This window comes from Ctenopharyngodon idella, chromosome 5 (genome assembly GCF_019924925.1).
Source record: "Ctenopharyngodon idella isolate HZGC_01 chromosome 5, HZGC01, whole genome shotgun sequence".
In the NCBI taxonomy this organism is placed as follows: domain Eukaryota; kingdom Metazoa; phylum Chordata; class Actinopteri; order Cypriniformes; family Xenocyprididae; genus Ctenopharyngodon; species Ctenopharyngodon idella.
In genome coordinates, this window is record NC_067224.1 from 3,216,778 (window position 1) to 3,235,502 (window position 18,725).

Sequence of the window (18,725 nt, forward strand, 5' to 3'; positions counted from 1 at the left end):
GGTATTTTGGCAGGAACCATGGTTTCAGTGGTAAATTTGTGTACAGGGTATCAGACACAATATAATTTGCAAAGAAATGACAAAGGTAGCGTGAGCCCTAAAAAAATGTAGTATGTATGCTATGTACAGGCCAGCATCCATTTGAGTACATATATTTCAGTACTACATCAGCTCTTGTGCATTTTGTGTGTATCGAAGGCCTTTTATGACAGACACAGAGTGGGAAACAGACATAGACACACAAAATACATTCACAAAAACAAACAAATAACGCACAAGTCACAAGCTCATGAAGATAATAAGGTAGCTACAGAATAAAAAAACAATAGAAAATTTTTCTTATAGAAAAAAACCAAGCCAATCCATAACATGTTATAAATAAACAAAAACATAACATCCACTAACACACAGAAAATGCATAATTGTGAAGAAATAGAGAAAAAGACTTATTTACATAAGTACTTAAAAAAGCTGATTGTGAGGAGTTTAACAGGGTCCCTGAATTCACAGGTAATAGACAGACAAAGGAAAATGACAACATTCAGTATAAATAAGTGATTGTACAGTGACCAAAACGGTTAAAAAAGAAAGGTAACAAACATATTTCTGAGCTCAACAACTATCAAAGATCACAATCAGCACTAGGCCTTCATGCAGCTGTAACAGGCCATGCAAGTTCCATTGTCGGACATCATGCCAAAAAGTGATGTTTTATTTGAAGGGCATCACATGGACGATAACAGCATATGCCATAAAGACAGTTTAGTGATAACAGAATATGAATACTCGCTGAATATGTGCACATTTTCGGGTTAGGTGAAGTTAACTTTACCTAAAGAGTCCCTTTATTTTGTTTCACTTGTCTTTATGGTAATGCATATGCCATGTGAATGTGTCACTGCGTCCTGTTCCTGAGCCCTTCAAGCTAAAGTTTTGTCAAAAATCTCAATGGAGAAGCATTCATGCTTTATGCCCTCCTTTGACACATGCAGACAGGGTCCAAAACTAACCCTCGCTAAGAGCCAAATGTGAGTAAAACTGAATTTTGTGAGTTACTGATAAAATAATAGTTTAACTCTTAATTTTCAAAGACGTACAAACCATCTGCTAAACAAAACAAGTGCTGTGCTGTATTTATTTAAGATGCCTGGAGTTATTTTTTTCTCTATGTGGCAATGCAAATATGAAATATTCCTTGCATTAAGTCACCACAGCAAAAAATTTAAAATCAAATTCATCCTTTTGCAGGTTCTACTCATATATCTGCAAGAGATGCAATAACTTTGTTGTCACCAATATTTAAAAGCAGCTAAATAGTTTAATTGTCATGAGGTCAAAAAACCAAACAAAACAAAAAATGTTTTACCCGCCATTGGCAGATGTGGCAAAAGGTTACTTCTGGACCCTGCATGCAGAGATCATGGAATGAGGTACATCCAAGAAAGTGCCACAAGAGCATGTAAACAGGCCTCATAGCAGAAAGACGAGAGAGGGTTGTTTGGGTGGAAGGAGACAGAGCGAGAGAGAGAAAGAGAGAGACAGAAAGAAAAGGAGACAGGTGAGTCAGAAACACCTCCCTCCTGTAGGGGGCGCTAAGCATAAAACTGGTGATGGAGGGGGTTGATCACAGAACAGAGCAATAACTTTCCTTTTTTTTTTTTTTTTGAGGGGGGGGAGGTGGCTTGGGTGGGGTGGGGGGAAGAAAACACACAACTGGTCTGAGGACAGAGAGATAAATGAGGGCCAGAGGTCAACATGACGTCTGTATGAGGTCAAAGGTCAGAGAGGAGGTGCAGAAGAGGAGGAGGAGAAGGAGAGGAAGAAGGCTGGGCTGCATGTGACATATCAAGAAAAACACAAAGCATGGGGTAAAGGGAACAGGTTTAATGCTCTGCCTGAACACAGTACTCTTGCCAGTTGGCCCACTATTCCAAGACGTCACACAAAAAAAGCATAGCTGTATCTTTAGAAATTTACTAGGGTTTTGTGAACTACTCTTGGTATTCACAGTAGACTTTAATGACTATAGCCACAAAGATAGGGACCGTTAAAATGATAAAATCTTAAAAAAAGTAAAAATCTTAGCATTGATTTTAAGATCTCACTATGGAGACAAGTTTTCTGTGTATTCCCCTATTCCATTGATGCTTGTGTCTAGCAGTCCCTTCATTCCCCCAACACAATGCATGTGTTCCCCTTCGCTTTTAGACACACACTCGCAAACTTCCCTAAGCATTTCCGCTCCCTGGCTGCCATTTTGAAGAGCATTCCACTTCATTAAGTGGATGAGGAAAGTTTATATGGACAGACCCTCGACCCCTCAATTTTGACAGAGGGAGCGAGTCTACTCATATGTACACGTCAGACAGGTCCAGCAGATCACACTTAATTTCCTCCCACCTTGCAAACTCTAGTGTATGAGATTTAACTGCATAACACTTGTAGCTACTTGTAGATACCATAACATTTTCCATCTGTCCATTTTCCAAACCTTTTTATCTTCTGCAGCATCTCAGGCCACAGAACCTGATTTCACCAAGTACAACATGTTCTTTGATCAACAACTTTGTTGATCCTGGAACAACTTTCCAGGGGGCAGTCATGGCCTAATGGTTAGAAAGTCAGACTGGTAACCCAAAGGTTGCTGGTTCGATTCTCAATATCGGCAGGAAATGACTGAAGTGCCCTTGAGCAAGGCACCAAACCCCCAATCGCTCCCCGAGTGCCACAGCAAAAGGCTGCCCACTGCTCCGGGTGTGTGTTGGCAGTGTGTGTGTATGTTCACTACTCCATACTATGAATGTGTGTGCACTAACTTGGATGGGTTAAATGCAGAGGATAAATTCTGATTATGGGTTACCATACTTGGCCTTCACTTTCACTTTCAATCAACCAATCAGATTTGAGGGACAAGTTTACAGTTTATGTTAAGCCTAGACTTACAACCAGGGTTAGGTGCTTCTACATTAGTGCTATTTCCCTCTGATTTTAGGGATAACTTATGGGTAGGGTAAGGTTTAGGGGTAGGGATATGGTTTGTATTAAATTTTCAGACAGGAATGTTGTTCCAGGATCAACAAAATATGTTGACCCAGGAACACGTTGAACTGTGCAAAATCAGGATGTGCGTCTCAGACCACAGGCAGGGGACACCCTGGAAAAATGGCCAGTCCATCACAGGGCTCACACACACACATTCATACTCTCATTCACACCTATGGACAATTTAGTATCTACAATTCACCTATGCCTCATGTTTTTTGGATTGTGGGGGAACTCGAACTGGGGACCTTCTTGCTGCCCACCAAGCCACCATCCCGCCTCATTATCATTTTCAATTGTATAATTGTTCAAGTTTTCCTCAGCAGCCTAAGCATACCTATAGACCAGGAACGGTGCCTAGAACGATCCATAAGGGAAAACAAATGGGCAAAGTCTCACTATGAAAGGAAAGGAAAATTACAGACTGAAAAACAGGTTGTATGATTTCGAGAGCTCCTGAAGGTGGTTGCAGTCACATGGAAAAACAAGCCTTTCACCAGCTATTGCCCATCCAAGGAGATCTGTGCTCCGGGTAAATGGGATTCTCCACATGCCCACTTAGGCCTTTATTGATAGCTCACCAGCACCCCAGGAGTAAGGAAGCCACTCCCATCAAAATCAGACAGTTTCCAGTCAAGCATAACTGAATTAGCTTCTAATGCATTTACTGTCTTTTAAGGACCTGAACTCCATTTTGGTGCTCACCACTTACCAGGAAAAACTGTTGGACAGGGTATCTGCCATGCCAGAAAAGACAAAGTGGGATGAGACAGTGAAAGACAGTGGGTGTTGTTAAAGATCTGTTCCCCTGACTTCAGAGATACACTGAGTAATGGAAAGACCAGAGCTTCGTAGTCATATAGGAGAGAAGGTGATGGCTTGATCCCCCCAGTCTATTAGACAGAGAAAGATTCTATCCTGGATGCATTAGTGATCCCAGAGAGGATTTTTTCCCCAGATGCTGATGCCTGAGAGGTGTGGGGAATAAAAGGGACGACAAGGCTCTACAGCAGCTCTGTCTTCCAAGGAAGACACAATCCTCCCACATCCCCTTGCCAAATCGTTATGTAGGTTATGTAGACTCGAACCTGGGCCCGTCCGCATGGGAGGCGGGCGCTCTAAGAAGGAGCGCCTCTTGAGTTCAGGGGAGTGAGGTTTATACACACAGCTCTTACTAGCCTACGTCTGTTACACTCACCCCCCTAAACCTCACTCCCATCCCCGTACGGTGCCGCCACTGTAGACCCTCTGGTTTGAACCAGAGAGGCTACACTTGTTGGGTCAGAGTGGGATCCTATCCAAAGACCTATATACCTGCTGCACTGTAGATGGACCGACCTGCTACACTACCTACTCAAGGATTGAGGAAAAAGATGAGGGTACCCTGCTGAAAAATTCAGCATTGCTGGTCACCAGCATAAGGTATGTTTGGCATGCTGGGACCAGCTTGGGATGCTGGAAGTGTGAGTGCTGGTGGACTAGCTACACCTGCTCGAGAACAGCATAACTATGCTGGTCCACCAGCTAGACTAGCACTATACCAGCTCTAACCATCATAAACCAACCTGGGCCAACATGGAATTCATGCTGGTTATGCTGCATTTTCAGCAGGGTGCTTGATGGGTTTCCTCTGCAGGGGAATAAGCAAATAAGCACATTTCACATTCTCACAGTTCCATAATCTTCTTAGAGTTAGCACTGCATAACAAAAGAATCCACACATTGGGAGAACATGCTGAGAGCTACTGCTCCCTTTGAGGTGGTGAGTCACTCAATAATTGTCCCAGCACAGCAGTTGCACAGTTCAGTGCACAAAATCACTTGCAGATCCACCACTAGATGCCACCATGGTACTGTGCATAAACAAATGGTGAGCATGCACAAAGTTTCAGTATGGGGTCAGGCCTCTCTCTCATACGCACAAGGTGTGGACCTGCTCTCTGGAAGCAACCCTTTTTACAGGGAATTGAAACTGAGTGTGATCACACAGATTTAGAACTGTTATGCCAAATCTGGGGTCACTGGATTTGCACTGGATAGTGGAAGTGGTTTCCCTAGTATATTTTAAAAGAAGTCTGATGGCCCAAACTGGTTTATGAGCATATTTGATAAGGGGAATATGGACACCCTTGGATCTGTTCTAGGGGTTCACAATACCTGCCTGTGGAACGGTGTGGTGTCCTCACCATACATACTCAATAAGGTTTTATGAATGAAGCGAGAAAGCGGTGTTCTTTTTCAATAAAATGATGATAGCCCCCCTTATGCACAGGTAAAGGGACGACTAGACACAAGCATTGTGTTTGCCAGCAAAAGGGGCTTGCATAATGAAACAGGTTTTCTGAAGAATTCACAGTAGTGGCATATCTAATAATGAGACACCTCACTACAGTAAAGTTCTCTCTAAACTCTATTCATAATTATGTGTGAGCCAGTGTCTGATGCAATGTAGCGTATTGTTTATATAAACAAAGTCCAGATTGTCCAATGTCCTTCAGAATATTTAAGGTTGTGGCTGATGGCAGAGTCAAGAAGCTTTGCTTAAAACTGTTCCATTAGTGTTACTACCCATCCATTTGTCTTAATATATCTTAACATACCCTTGAACAAGAACTAAATGCCTTCTGAGATCTAATATCTCTTAAAGGGGTCATGACATGAGGAATAAACTTTTCCCTGATCTATTGAAACGTCCTCCCTAATGAAACAGTATAGACATACAGTATAGTGAGTATAGAGAGTGGGATAGACATCAAAGGTGCTTCAAGCAGGATTCGTGTCCATCTGTACTATTTCATAAATTGATGTCTTTGACCATTGTAACACATCTCAGTGCTTGAGTGGTGCGTTTTTAAGACACTGTTTCAAGGTATAAACAGCTAATCTTTTAAAAATGCATTTTGAGACCCCTGTCTGCTGCCAATTGTTTTGTTTTCTAAGTCTTGCGTCTCTTTCTTTTTTGCTTTCTATTTCAGTCTTGCATCTGTATGCTTCAGCTTTCGGTAAATGCCTCGACTATTAATGGATTAGTTATGTGGTTGAGCCATATATTTAACCTACATGCCATGGCATTAATACTTTAATACTTTCCTATGCAAAGATGTTTCCCAATCATAACAGTGGGAGTTTACACTGAAGTCTTAAAGGAAAGGAAGCACAATAACAGCACCTTTAAATCAGAGGGCCATAGAAAAGGTGAAGAAATGTCATGTATTACTAAAATATGACTATATATGATATTTACATTATAGTGAACCTCTGATAAAATAATACAAAAAAAAAATGATGTCATGACCCTTTTAATGTCTCTTCAAGGTCACATGAATGTATACTTTGCACTGGATTTTACCCTCTCGGCATCTGACATGTTTCACTCGAGCCTAGGCTAATGATGGTTTTTAATCGTAAATAAGTGCATCTCTCTGTACTTGTAAAATGTGCGTTAAAAGGTACCACAACACACAGGAAGCATGCTACTGAATGAACTGATACTGAATTGAATAGGTTACCTTTGTTAATGGTAAAAAGGAACCAAATCATCATATATCAGGGAGCCATTGCACAACAATGTGACAGAATATAAAACTGGGGATAAATACAACTTAAGCTGTATATGACAGGATCTGTTGCATGCTGTTGAAAATGTTATTTGAGCTGTAAAGTTGTCTAAATTGTTTTCTAGATGGAAGAACTTCTGAACTTTGGAACTTTTCCCCCATGTAAACAGTGTTTTATGAATAGAGATCGTACTCCAGGTGAAGACAACAATCTCTGAGCTAAAATGTGTTAGAAACACGCAATCCCAACAGGAAAACCAAAGCTTGTTTTGCCTAATTGTAAGTTAATAATGGAGATGCAACCTTTGCCACCCAATGATCTATGAAAATATCAGACGGTAACTGTCTGTAATAAAACTCAGGAAGGTTTTCTATGATGTCAGGGTCTTTATACAATTGATAGCATGTGATCCATGACAACTGTTAAGGCTTTGCCAAAGCCAGTGGGGTAAACCAGTTTATAATATTCCGCTCTTATAAGAAAACATGATTATACCTGATTATAAAACATGATTATATCATGTCTCTTCCAAGTATCTTTGTGTGGATATCAAGCATAAGTGGTCATGAAGTGATTCACATCAGCCTCATACTAACATGCTAGCGATGTCGAATTGTTACAGATGTACAAGATTTATGGGTAAACATGTTTTCATTATTCATTTACAAAATAAGTCAATTTTTACAACTGCAAGCTATAGATTCTGTCAGAGCTTAAGTTATAGGTAACACTTTAGTTTAGGGTCCAATTCTCACTATTAACTAGTTGCTTATTAGCATGCATATTACTAGGATATTGGTTATTTATTAGTATTTATTAATGCCTTATTCTACATCCCTAAATCCTACCCAATACCTTAACTTAACAACTACCTTACTAACTATTAATAAGCAGTAATGAGGCAAAAGTCGTAATTAATAGTTAATTAATAGTGAGAATTGGACCCTAATCTAAAGTGTGACCAAGTTATATTTTCCCCGGTAATAAACATTTAACTGTACAAATGAACTGTAACTGTAAAATATAAAATTAGAATGAATAGTGTGACAATCTCTCATGGTTTGTCTGATCCTAAATGTGTCCTATCCAAACACATAGCAAATCTCCTTAATCTCAAATATTTCCCCAATTTCAAAAGGAACAGAGGAGATCTTTGAGGAGTTTTAAAACATTTTAAAAACATTTGGACAGGGCAGGCTACAAAGGCAACATAACATAGTTCTGGAGGGGTGTCATCAGTTCTGGTCCTGGTGACAGGAGAATTGGAAGAGGAAATGTTAGGTTCATGGCCAAAATATAGGGGGACAAGGGTTTGAACAGAAGATACAGCAGCATTTATCAGCTGGATGAGAGGCAAAGCCAGCTCTTGGGAAAAAAAAGCATTATGTGGGACAAGTGAAGACTAGTGTAGAATGTCACAAGGGAATGTCTCTCTCTTACCATTTGTAATGCCAGGAGATAGATGGTCTCTGTCATGATGCCTAGACATGGAAGCCTCTTGCTCCCAGCCCCCCTGCTGACCTGTTGGTGGTCCCTGGCCCTCCAGCATGTTCACAATGTCCATTCGGTCAATACTCTTGAGGGCCACGTACAGGCTGTCCACTACAGTGGTGAGAGACACACAGATGGTGGAGAAATGGAGAAGGGGAAGACAGGGTAGTTGGACATAAAGGATGAGGACAGAGAGACACCACTGACAAAACCAAAGGATTTCAAGACACTATTAGGAAAGACATCAAAAATACAATAATTTACTTAGTTATTTACTTTTGTTATTCTAAACAAGTAGATATTGTGCATAAATCTGTCTCTGTCACGTGACCTTCTCTTTACAGCCACCATATTTATTACCATCAGGGGGAAAGCAATGGCAGGGAATTCAAAAACCTCCCACAAGCTATATCAAGACATAACGTCAACCTCAATGCAAATGTGACAATGTGACTTTTCCTTATTTCCATCTGGTTACCCTGTGTAGCCTTGGTTCTCTGAATGAAAGGAGTGAGAATTTTGAGCCTTAAGGCTGTGACACACCAAGCCAACGTAAAAGAACTAGCAGTGAGTCATTTCCATAATGACCAACGCAATCTACCAGTTAGCTTCTGGTTTAAGACATGCTTTTTTTGGGCAGTAAATAATGGCGCAAACACCAGTAAATTGACGAGCGCAAACCTTAGTAAATCACCTTGCATGATTCATTTAAATACTCTACTCCTATAAATTTTGCGTCTGAAAGGGAAACTCCTACAAATGCATATGCAATAAGGTCAGCCGCAAAAATAGCTGTGTCCACGGCTTTTCAGTGCTATTTTTTCACTGCGCGTCTTTAGTAAAATCCTGACAGTAGATTTTTAATGCCAAAAGAGGGTTACGCGCTGGCTCAGGCTGTTAGTAAACCGGCCTCTCTATCAGCAGGAATCAAGTCTATATTTGTCATTCAAAAAGGGAAACCGAAACTAGAACTGCAGATATACAACCTGAATTCCGGAAAAGTTGGGACGTTTTTTAAATTTGAATAAAATTAAAACTATAAGTCTTTCAAATCACATGAGCCAATATTTTATTCACAATAGAACATAGATAACATTACAAATGTTTAAACTGAGAAATTTTACAATTTTATGCCCAAAATGAGCTCATTTCAAATGTTATGCCTGCTACAGTTCTCAAAATAGTTGGGACGGTGGCATGTTTACCATGGTGTAGCATCTCCTCTTCTTTTCAAAACAGTTTGAAGACGTCTGTGCATCGAGGTAATGAGTTTATGGAGTTCTGGTGTTGGAATTTGGTCCCATTCTTGCCTGATATAGGTTTCCAGCTGCTGAAGAGTTCATGGTCATCTTTGACGTATTTTTCATTTAATGATGCACCAAATGTTCTCTATAGGTGAAAGATCTGGACTGCAGGCAGGCCAATTCAGCACCCGGACTCTTCTACAACGAAGCCATGCTGTTGTAGAAGCTGCAGTATGTGGTTTTGCATTGTCCTGCTGAAATACACAAGGCCTTCCCTGAAATTGTCTGGAAATCTTTATATACCTTTCAGCATTCATAGTGCCTTCCAAAACATGCAAGCTGCCCATACCGCATGCACTTATGCACCCCCATACCATCAGAGATGCTGGCTTTTGACTGAACTGTATGCTGATAACACGCTGGAAGGTCTCCCTCCTCTTTAGCCCGTAGGACAAGGTGTCCGTGATTTCCAACAAGAATGTCATATTTGGACTCGTCTGACCATAGAACACTTTTCTGAAACAGTCCATTATAAATGAGCCTTGGCCCACAGGACACGACAGTGCTTCTGGTGCTTCCTTTTTGCATGATAGAGCTTTAGTTGGCATCTGCAGATGGCACGGCGGATTGTGTTTACCAACAGTGGTTTCTGGAAGTATTCCCGGGCCCATTTAGAAATGTCATTGATACAATCATGCCGATGAGTGCAGTGTCGTCTGAGGGCCTGAAGACCACGGGCATCCAATAAAGGTCTTCGGCCTTGTCCCTTACACACAGAGATTTCTCCAGGCTCATGTGATTTGAAAGTCTTTTAGTTTTCATTTATTCAAATTTAAAAAATGTCCCAACTTTTACGGAATTCGGGTTGTACAAACAAATTAGTGCTAATAACCATTTCAAATATTAATCATGCTGATCACTTTCTTCATCCAGGCGGCTCATGTTGTTATGAAAATATTCGTACTGGAATGCTCAGGTTAAGATGATGTAAAATTAGAACTGCCTGTTTTCATCACTTTCACTTTTATTCTCATGCACTCGTTTGGTAAGCTGCACTGAAACTGCAGTTTGGACCTTCAACCCGTTGAACCCCACTGAAGTCCACTATATGGAGAAAAATCTGAAATATTTTCCTCAAAAACCTTGATTTCTTTTCGACTGAAGAAAAAAAGACACACATCTTGGATGACATGGGGGTGAGTAAATTATCAGGAAATTTTAATTCTGAAGTTAACTAACAATCCTTTAAAACGTTGCGGGGCATGACAATTGCTACCAGTACTTTTTCTTCTTAGGGAGCTGTCCTCACCCATAAGGTGTCTGAGGTGCTAGAGAATGGTGAGATGGACCCCTGGCCAAAGTCCCATGTGGCGCCATGGCACTAGAGGCATGTTCTGATGGGCAGGCTGTTGCCTGGGTTCACTTGTTAGATGCCCTGTGATGAGGTGGGTGTTTGAAGCTTTGGGAATCTGGGGCAAAGTAAGGGACAGCTTTTGACACTGAGCTACAGGGACAACTGAAAGGGGTCAGACTGCTGCACTACACAAAGTCCATTTTCTTCACCCTTGCACTGTTAGGGAGGCTCCAGGAACAGATTCGGGAACCACTGCTCCAGTCCCAGGTAAGAAGTCCACAGCCGGAGCGAATCCTTTCACTCAATATGATTGCCACACGGATTCGGACAAGGCCGTTTTGCAGCATGCTTTGTGTGTTGTAGCACACATTACATTCAGGGCTTGACATTAACACCCGCCAAGCCGGGTGTATTTCATCAGTGGAGTGTAACATAGTCACTCTTACTAGACACTTTGGGGGTTTGAATTTTATATATACATTTTTCAATTGTAGTCTTTTAAAAAGGCATCTGAAATAATAAACTAAGTGCAATGTAGTGTTGTCAAAAATATCGAATACATATCGATACCAAACTATATCTGAACAGCGAGTTGACACACAAACCCTCCTCCCCTCACTCACTTGTTTCATTTGCTCTGGATGAATATTGTTGGTGTTACAGGGCTATAATTTCAGCATGGGATTGCGTGTATTGCGCATAATTTTACTCATTCCCACAGATTTTGTGCTCACACCCAAAGTGCGCACACATAAAGCCGCTTCTCAGTACTAAATTGAGTTATTTTTCACTGCTTATTGCACATAAACAGTCAGATACACGCAAAATAATGTCAAAATGCCAGTCTTGGCAAGTATTCACATAAACACAGTCTGTTATGTTTGAAGTGAACATAAACAGTTGAGAAAGAAAACGCATGTGTAACAGTAATGGGTCTGTGTGTCAGGTCTTAAAGTGACAACAGCCTAATATACCTGTTGCCAAATAATGAGATAATATTAAAAATATCTATATGGTAGTTTTCCCCCATGGTATCGATGTCAAAATTGTGGCCAGTGAAAATGCTGAGTAGCTAGTAACTTTGGAAAACCACGAGCCACAGTGGCTGGTGAGCAAAAAAGTTAATGTCAATATTAATTCCAACCTAATCACTGAGATTTCTGGAAATACAGTCAATAGATGTGACATCCCAAGACGTTGAGTGGGGCGTGGCCTTGAAGAGACATGAAATCCTCCTATTTCAGCAACAGTTATGTACACCTCTGATCTGAAAAGGCTTCAGAAATGGGGGTGTGGAAAGCCACAGTAAGGTGGGAGGGTAGAGGGGTGGAGACTGCATGATAAGGGGAGGGCCTGAAGCGCAGCAAGACAGCTAATTTGCATTCCAGCAATTTGGGCACTCACTTTATGAAGTTTTATAAACTGAAACAAAAATTTTGATAACTCTGCACTGCAGATCAGAAGCATGCTGATATGTATAGCAACAAATATGGCAGCATTTTCATACAGTTACGTCACATGAGACAGATGAATACGGTAACATTTGCTCGCAAATAATTTAGGTATACTAATAGGATCATAGTGAATGGACACTGTGGCACTCACTTTTGGCTCTCTTCCCCTCTCGAGCAGCCCACAGGTTGAGCAGTGTTGAGCTCTGCTCTAAAAGGGAGTTGGGATTCTCCACACGGATCTTATTTATTTCATCTACATTAAACTGCAGTTCACGTCCCAACTCTGTACAGGAATTAGATATGATACATTATGTGCTGGCATGAATGGAATAAATTTGTTCCTTCACTATTAAGTGACTCATTTTAGACTAAAGCATGATTTACTGAAGTATGAGGGCTAAATTTGTCACACTTTTGTATTAATAAACTGACAAATCAATAATCAATCACATATGAATTGTATAGATTGGTGGATACACAGATAAAGCAAAAATAAATGAATCAACAATCAACAAAGAAATCAGTGTGGAAACAAAAACAAGCGGACAAAACTAACATGTTGAGAAGCTTTGCACATTTATTTTCTTCCTTTTTTTCCTCATAGATTTATGTCTGTATTTCTGCTCTAGTGTTACACCAGTGCTAGCCAGTTTTCTTGAAAAATACGCAAGGTCATTAGGTTAAAAAAACTGGTATTAAAATTGGCATCTGTAGCTCTTGAAGATTAAAGTAATTATGTGTAGACAAGAGAGGGTGTACTGACAAACACTGCAGGCAATGGAACTGCATTAAAATAAGAAAAATGTGCATTTATTTGCAGATATGATATGAAAGTGACACGCCTTCTTCCAATCCTCACATCATTGCTACATAATGTACAACTAAAGTGACTAAACTAACGAAACTATATATATATATATATATATATAGTCTACTTATAAGAATCTACTTAATTTAAATCATATTTTAAGTTAATTTAAAGACTGAATGCAACGAAAAGTGCTTAAATAATCAAGTGCAATAATTATAATTAATTGTTTATTATTACTCATTCCATTATTTTTTTTTTTAAAAAATGTTAATTTAAGGAACTATATTATTTATCTGTTTACACAATAACTTTCAAATGTCCTAATTTTATCATACATTAATTAGTGATTTGTCAATTAACTCAACAGTTAATTAAGTTGCATGAATAGGCCCCTGTATGAAGCCCCTATAGCATGAAAAAGTTAAGCTTGTGCAAAATTATCTCTTGTAAAGCCAAAAAATTAAGCCAAAGTCAATATTTAATATCATCTGCACATGCTAGACAAGGTGAAATGTCCTTGAGGTAAATTTGGATCTTAAAGTAAATGACTTGTCAAAACATTTTGAATTCTCTATATAGCAGAGAAACGGACATCCAGATATGCCTTGACAAGACATGGCCAGTTAAGCATTACGCTTGTTAAGCAAAAGAAGAGCATCCAAACCCACACACTCACCAGCCCAGCTCAGGCCTAGCTGTTCAGCTATTAAAGCCATCTTTAACTCCGTCCTTTCCATGGCGCTCAGTGATGCTGCAGAAACCAGACCATCATTGGCTCAAGAGTTCAGCAATCTGATGCTGCAGCTCACATCTTATTCAAAGCAGGGTCAGGCAAAGGTTGTATGAGATTTGGGGGCTAAACATGCAGGAGCTGTCAGTGTGGGAGCAATCTTACCCATGGCTGGTTCATTCAGAGCACTGTATCTTTCTCTCAGAGCCAAAGGTGTCAGAGTCCTCCTTCGCTCATCGCTTCCTATGATCTGTTATAAAGAAATAAACACACTGTTAGAGAACAAATATGTGAGTGTTATAAACAGTGACCTATTTTTGACCTTTGTATTACCTTAATGCATGGTGGCATGGTAACGTTGAGGTTGCACAACACATGTTGACTATCTTCGTATTTGGTTGATTTGCGCAAGAAAGACAAAAAGCCAGAGGGGTCTTTACTGCTGTCCCTCACCTGGGAAAGAAGTGGGTATACTATGAACATGTGAAGATACAGGCAATTATTTGTTCATACATATTACATTTTAGCCAAGCATGGGTTCCTGTTTTGAGTCATAAAATTAATTTTTTTGGTTGCACTCTATTTTCATGGTCCCTTTTTACACATCATGTTGACTATAAGTAAGGTTGCACCTACATGTCTACTAACTCTCATTAGAGTGTTAGTAGAATATTAGTAGACTAGTAGGGTTAGGGTTAGAATAAGTTGACATGTACTTGCAAAGTTACTTTAAGTCAGTAGAATGTCTGATGGGGAGCATCAAAATAAGAGGAGACAGTCTACTAATACACTAAGGCCCTGTTTCCAACTGGTATTAAGATGCTTTTTAGTCGATCGGATCACAAGTGGACGACGCTAAATACAGGTGTAAACGGGGTCTAAAACATTTTGAGCTTGTCCACTTTCGACCACTTCCAGAGGTAGTTGAAAACACATTCAACCGGATTGCTTTCGTAGTGTAGACGCTCATTGAATGTGTTCAAACAGTCACTTAAGACCGCCTGCTCTCCGCCGACTGAACTAACGTGTAAACATTATGGGAAGTGCGCTAGCCAGACGGGATTTAAACTTTGTCGGCCGAAGACCCAAGTTTGGTTTGAAGAGGAAAAATGTACCAAGCACAATGTTCTCTCAACATTCCTGATTTCGAGCACACACTCACAGCGTTCGGCCGGTCTTGCGGTTATCAGAGCAGAAACAAAAGCTAATGCTCTCTGTATGTTATCATCTCCGGGTGTGGTTATGTGTAAATTGCATGAGCTTATTTTGTCCATTAGATCCAAAGATCTGAAAAAGCCCATACATTTACCCGCCCATAGACCCTCCCCTCGAAGAAAAGTGGTTGAAAGTGGACAAAAGAGACGGATTAAAACACCAGGTGTAAACGGAATGTGTCTCCCTTGTATACGTGTGATCCAATCGACCAAAACGCATCTTAATACCAGATGTGAACAGAAGCTAATGAGAGTAGTTGACATATAGATGCAACGTTACTTATAGTCAACAGAATATTCAAAGGGGACCATCAAAATAGAGTGTTACCAATTTTTTTAATCATATCCTTTATTATACATCAAAATGTCATATAATATGTAAAATATTATCATACTTTTTAATATATCAAAATAAAAATTAAGATTAGCCCTTGCAGAATGTCTACTTCCTTCTTTCGTTCTTTTGTTCAATGAAAGCATTTGGTGACCATGGGGTGTGAAGCTCCAAAAAGGACAGAACACAGTGTACCAAATTTGAATATGTGTAAGTGTGAATGAGATTTTCAGATTTTCACAGTGTCAAATTCGGTCTGTTCCATACACAAATACTTTATGGAGCTTGACAGCCCTTGGTCACTGTCTTCTTTAATTTAGTTTGGAAAAGAGAGAATTGGAGAATTTTGTGTTCTGTAGAAGAAAAAAAATGTGGAGTGAACCATTTCTGTTCATTTTATAACTTTTGCACATTATATTATCACATCATTCTGGTGTAGATCTACTGGAACACTCACACCATAACTAAAAAAAACAAACAAAACCTAAATTCACTATGGGTGAAAAAATCTATTTTGTAATCAATAATAATGTAGTCTTGAGCAATTGAGCACAGATGTACTGTAACAGGGTGTGATGACTTTACCTTGACAGACACAGGCAGTCTGTTGTCTCTGAAGGCTTGGAAGCTGAAACAGCGAGGCTGCTGGGCAGCCTTCCTTATGGGAACCAAGTTTCCTGAACACTCCAAATACAGCGGCATGCCCTCCATCACCTACAGAACAAACACCAAGCACTATATTTAGGGTTACAGCAGATTTACAGTAGATAAATCCTAAATCAATCACATTTGACAATATCTAGTAAAGTCAACATGAAATCAACATGTTATTAGCAACACATTTACTTCTGTAATGTCACGTATTTCAGAATATTCAATTGTAGGTTTGGATTTTATCTATGCGGATTTGATTGGATTGTGAAAAGTTGATTTTACATTCTAGAATGGAGCCAAACCTCAAATGCAATTCGATTATGGAGAGATGCTTGTTTCCTGAAACACCACCATCCGGCTATTGATTGATTATATTTTCTCCACCCACACTGTAAAAAGGGGTATCCTGCAACTGCTACCTTACATGTTATTATATAGCTGAATCAGCCGAAATACATAAATTTATACCAACAAAACTAAATTTTATTAATTAAATACAATCAGTTAATTTAGATGTTACCATTTTTTTGTGTGTGGTCTTGGTGATGCCAGCTGAAAGTTTCAATGGTAGAACATGTTACTATATTTACATAAAAAGTTAGTAAAACAATTATTATTGTTAGTACTTTGATTTGGAGAATCGTGCACTTATGAATCAGGTACAGTAAGAATGTGTATTAAAGTCACCATGAAATCAAAATCGACAATTCTTGTTTTATTATGGCATACTGCGGTATTTATAATAAAGGATTTATCCGTGCACATCATTATTTTTTTAATTCATGCGTGAGGGCGGGGCAACCTGTAAGATACGATCCACCAATAGCAAACTACAACCATCCAATCAAATCCCCATGGACAAAATCAAGCCCCGCCCTACATTTGTTCTTGTTTGGAAAGCAGTTTCACTCGGATATACGGCACAATATAGAAGAAAAGACTTCCTTTTCAAGCAGACTTCAACTGGGTCCATTTTTACTTCATATTTACTTTCTGTTTTTAGGTTTAAATCTATTACTGTAGAAATAATGCCACTTGCTGTAAACACATGGACAAAGATGTATCGTCTATATGAAGTACGTAACACACTATCACATGACCTCAATGTCTCTGCTACGAGCCACTTCAGAAAAGTTCTCGTGCTGCTCCAGGGTTTTGTCCATTTTGTCATCAGTCATGCAATAACAACGGAGACGACCCTCTCTGGCTTCATTCATCTTTGCAAAAACGACAAACTTGGCCATGTACGGCACGGCTGACAGCTCGCGGTACAGAAGGTTGGCAAATGACACGGCCTCTGCAGTCCGAGGACAGTCTGCCAGCCAGAAACTGTGGGAGAGCAACACATATTTTGAGTGATTATTAATGTGACCAAGGACAAATAATAACATATTGTTGTGAAGACAACACTCATTGAGAAATCCCAGAGTAACTAACATGTGATGTCCTGGTTATGGTATTCTTACCGGGCAGAGACATTGGTGGTGAAACTGGCACAATCATTGGCATATATAAGTTTGGTGGTGCCAGTTATATCTTCCCACTGGGCAGGAGCTGTGCCACCTATGAAACGTAGAGTAATTCGGGTGAAAATATATATGCAATACACTATATATAAAACTCTTAAAGGGGCTTACAAAAAACCTTGCCTGGGTGTCCCATTTGTTAGACATTTCTGTAATTTGTGCAGTTATTTGCTATATATAATCCAGTGTAATACTGCAAATTCTCCTTACAGCAAATAACTGATTCCCTCTGCATCATAGGACGTCGAACCCCACATACAAAGATTTATTTTATATTTTTAAAATTATGTATATTACAGTATTTTCTGTAACCATCTCTTTGGCACCATTTCATCATGATTTTTGTTCCTCATTTTTAATATGTAGTTTTAAAATTACGGTAATTGAACACATATATATATATTAATTCTTCTTATATATATATTAATATATATTAAAAAAAAATTTCTACATTTTCTGAAGAAGTCTCTATTATATTCTAGTTCTTAGATATGGATTTGCTATCTCCTGTAATATAAGTACATTTTTTGATCATTTTTATATAATCTGAGTAAAAATCTTGTCTCATTACTTAACAAGCCGTATGATTTAAGCCATCGTTCATCTCTAAAATGAATATTTTAAAGAGTCACAACCTCAGGAAGTCAAACTGTGAGTGGCTTCGTTGTATTTGTACATTAAACTGGGATAGGAGAAAATATTTTAACATTTAAAATGACACACTACATCACCTTTAAATTAGTAACTATTGTTTCCTATACATATATTTGTAATCATTACTTTTTATTTACAATTTCCCCATTTTATTACATAAAAGTGATATAAACTCCTTTCAATCAGTATTTATCTAAAAAAAAAAACTTAAAATAAGAAAATTAAAAAGCAAAACTGTAATGCATATGCAACAATATTATTATTTATATACTATTATAGTATGTATTAATATGTAGAATTAGCTTTTTTAGTTTTAGTTTTCAATTTAATTTTATTTTAGGTTTTGGAAAATTTGTTATGTACTTATTAGTTTTTTATATTTATATTATATATTATATTTATATTTTAGTTTTAATTTATTTGTATTTCAGTTTTAGTAATTTTAGTACATTTCATTTCAGTTAGTTTCAAATTTTTGTTTAATTTTTTAAGGCCTTTTTAAGTTTTATCTATTTAATACTTAGATTTAATTTTATTTTAGCTTTATTGCAATGAACAAAAAAGATTTTTAATAGTTGTAGTTAATACAAACACTGTTTTGCAATTGTATAAATCTGAATGTAGAAAGAAATATCTAATAGAATAAGAAAAATAAACGC

General features: G+C 38.7%; 1 protein-coding gene across 20 annotated transcripts in view; it reads right to left on the reverse strand.

Moving 5' to 3' along the window:
* Positions 1–18,725, reverse strand: part of ank1a (ankyrin 1, erythrocytic a) — a 144,228-nt gene that overhangs the window by 30,357 nt on the left and 95,146 nt on the right. For 15 of the 20 annotated variants that reach the window (XM_051895822.1, XM_051895826.1, XM_051895819.1 and 12 more), the window contains 8 exons: positions 17,353–17,449; positions 16,987–17,215; positions 15,818–15,946; positions 14,018–14,137; positions 13,850–13,934; positions 13,631–13,705; positions 12,295–12,426; positions 8,041–8,202 (listed from right to left, as the gene is read on the reverse strand). In XM_051895822.1, the coding sequence (XP_051751782.1) occupies positions 8,041–8,202; positions 12,295–12,426; positions 13,631–13,705; positions 13,850–13,934; positions 14,018–14,137; positions 15,818–15,946; positions 16,987–17,215; positions 17,353–17,449 (1,029 nt within the window). Of the gene's footprint in view, positions 1–5,387; positions 7,848–8,040; positions 8,294–12,294; positions 12,427–13,630; positions 13,706–13,849; positions 13,935–14,017; positions 14,138–15,817; positions 15,947–16,986; positions 17,216–17,352; positions 17,450–18,725 lie in introns of those variants that run through there. The other 5 variants (XM_051895838.1, XR_007930476.1, XM_051895827.1 and 2 more) reach the window with 5 other exon arrangements.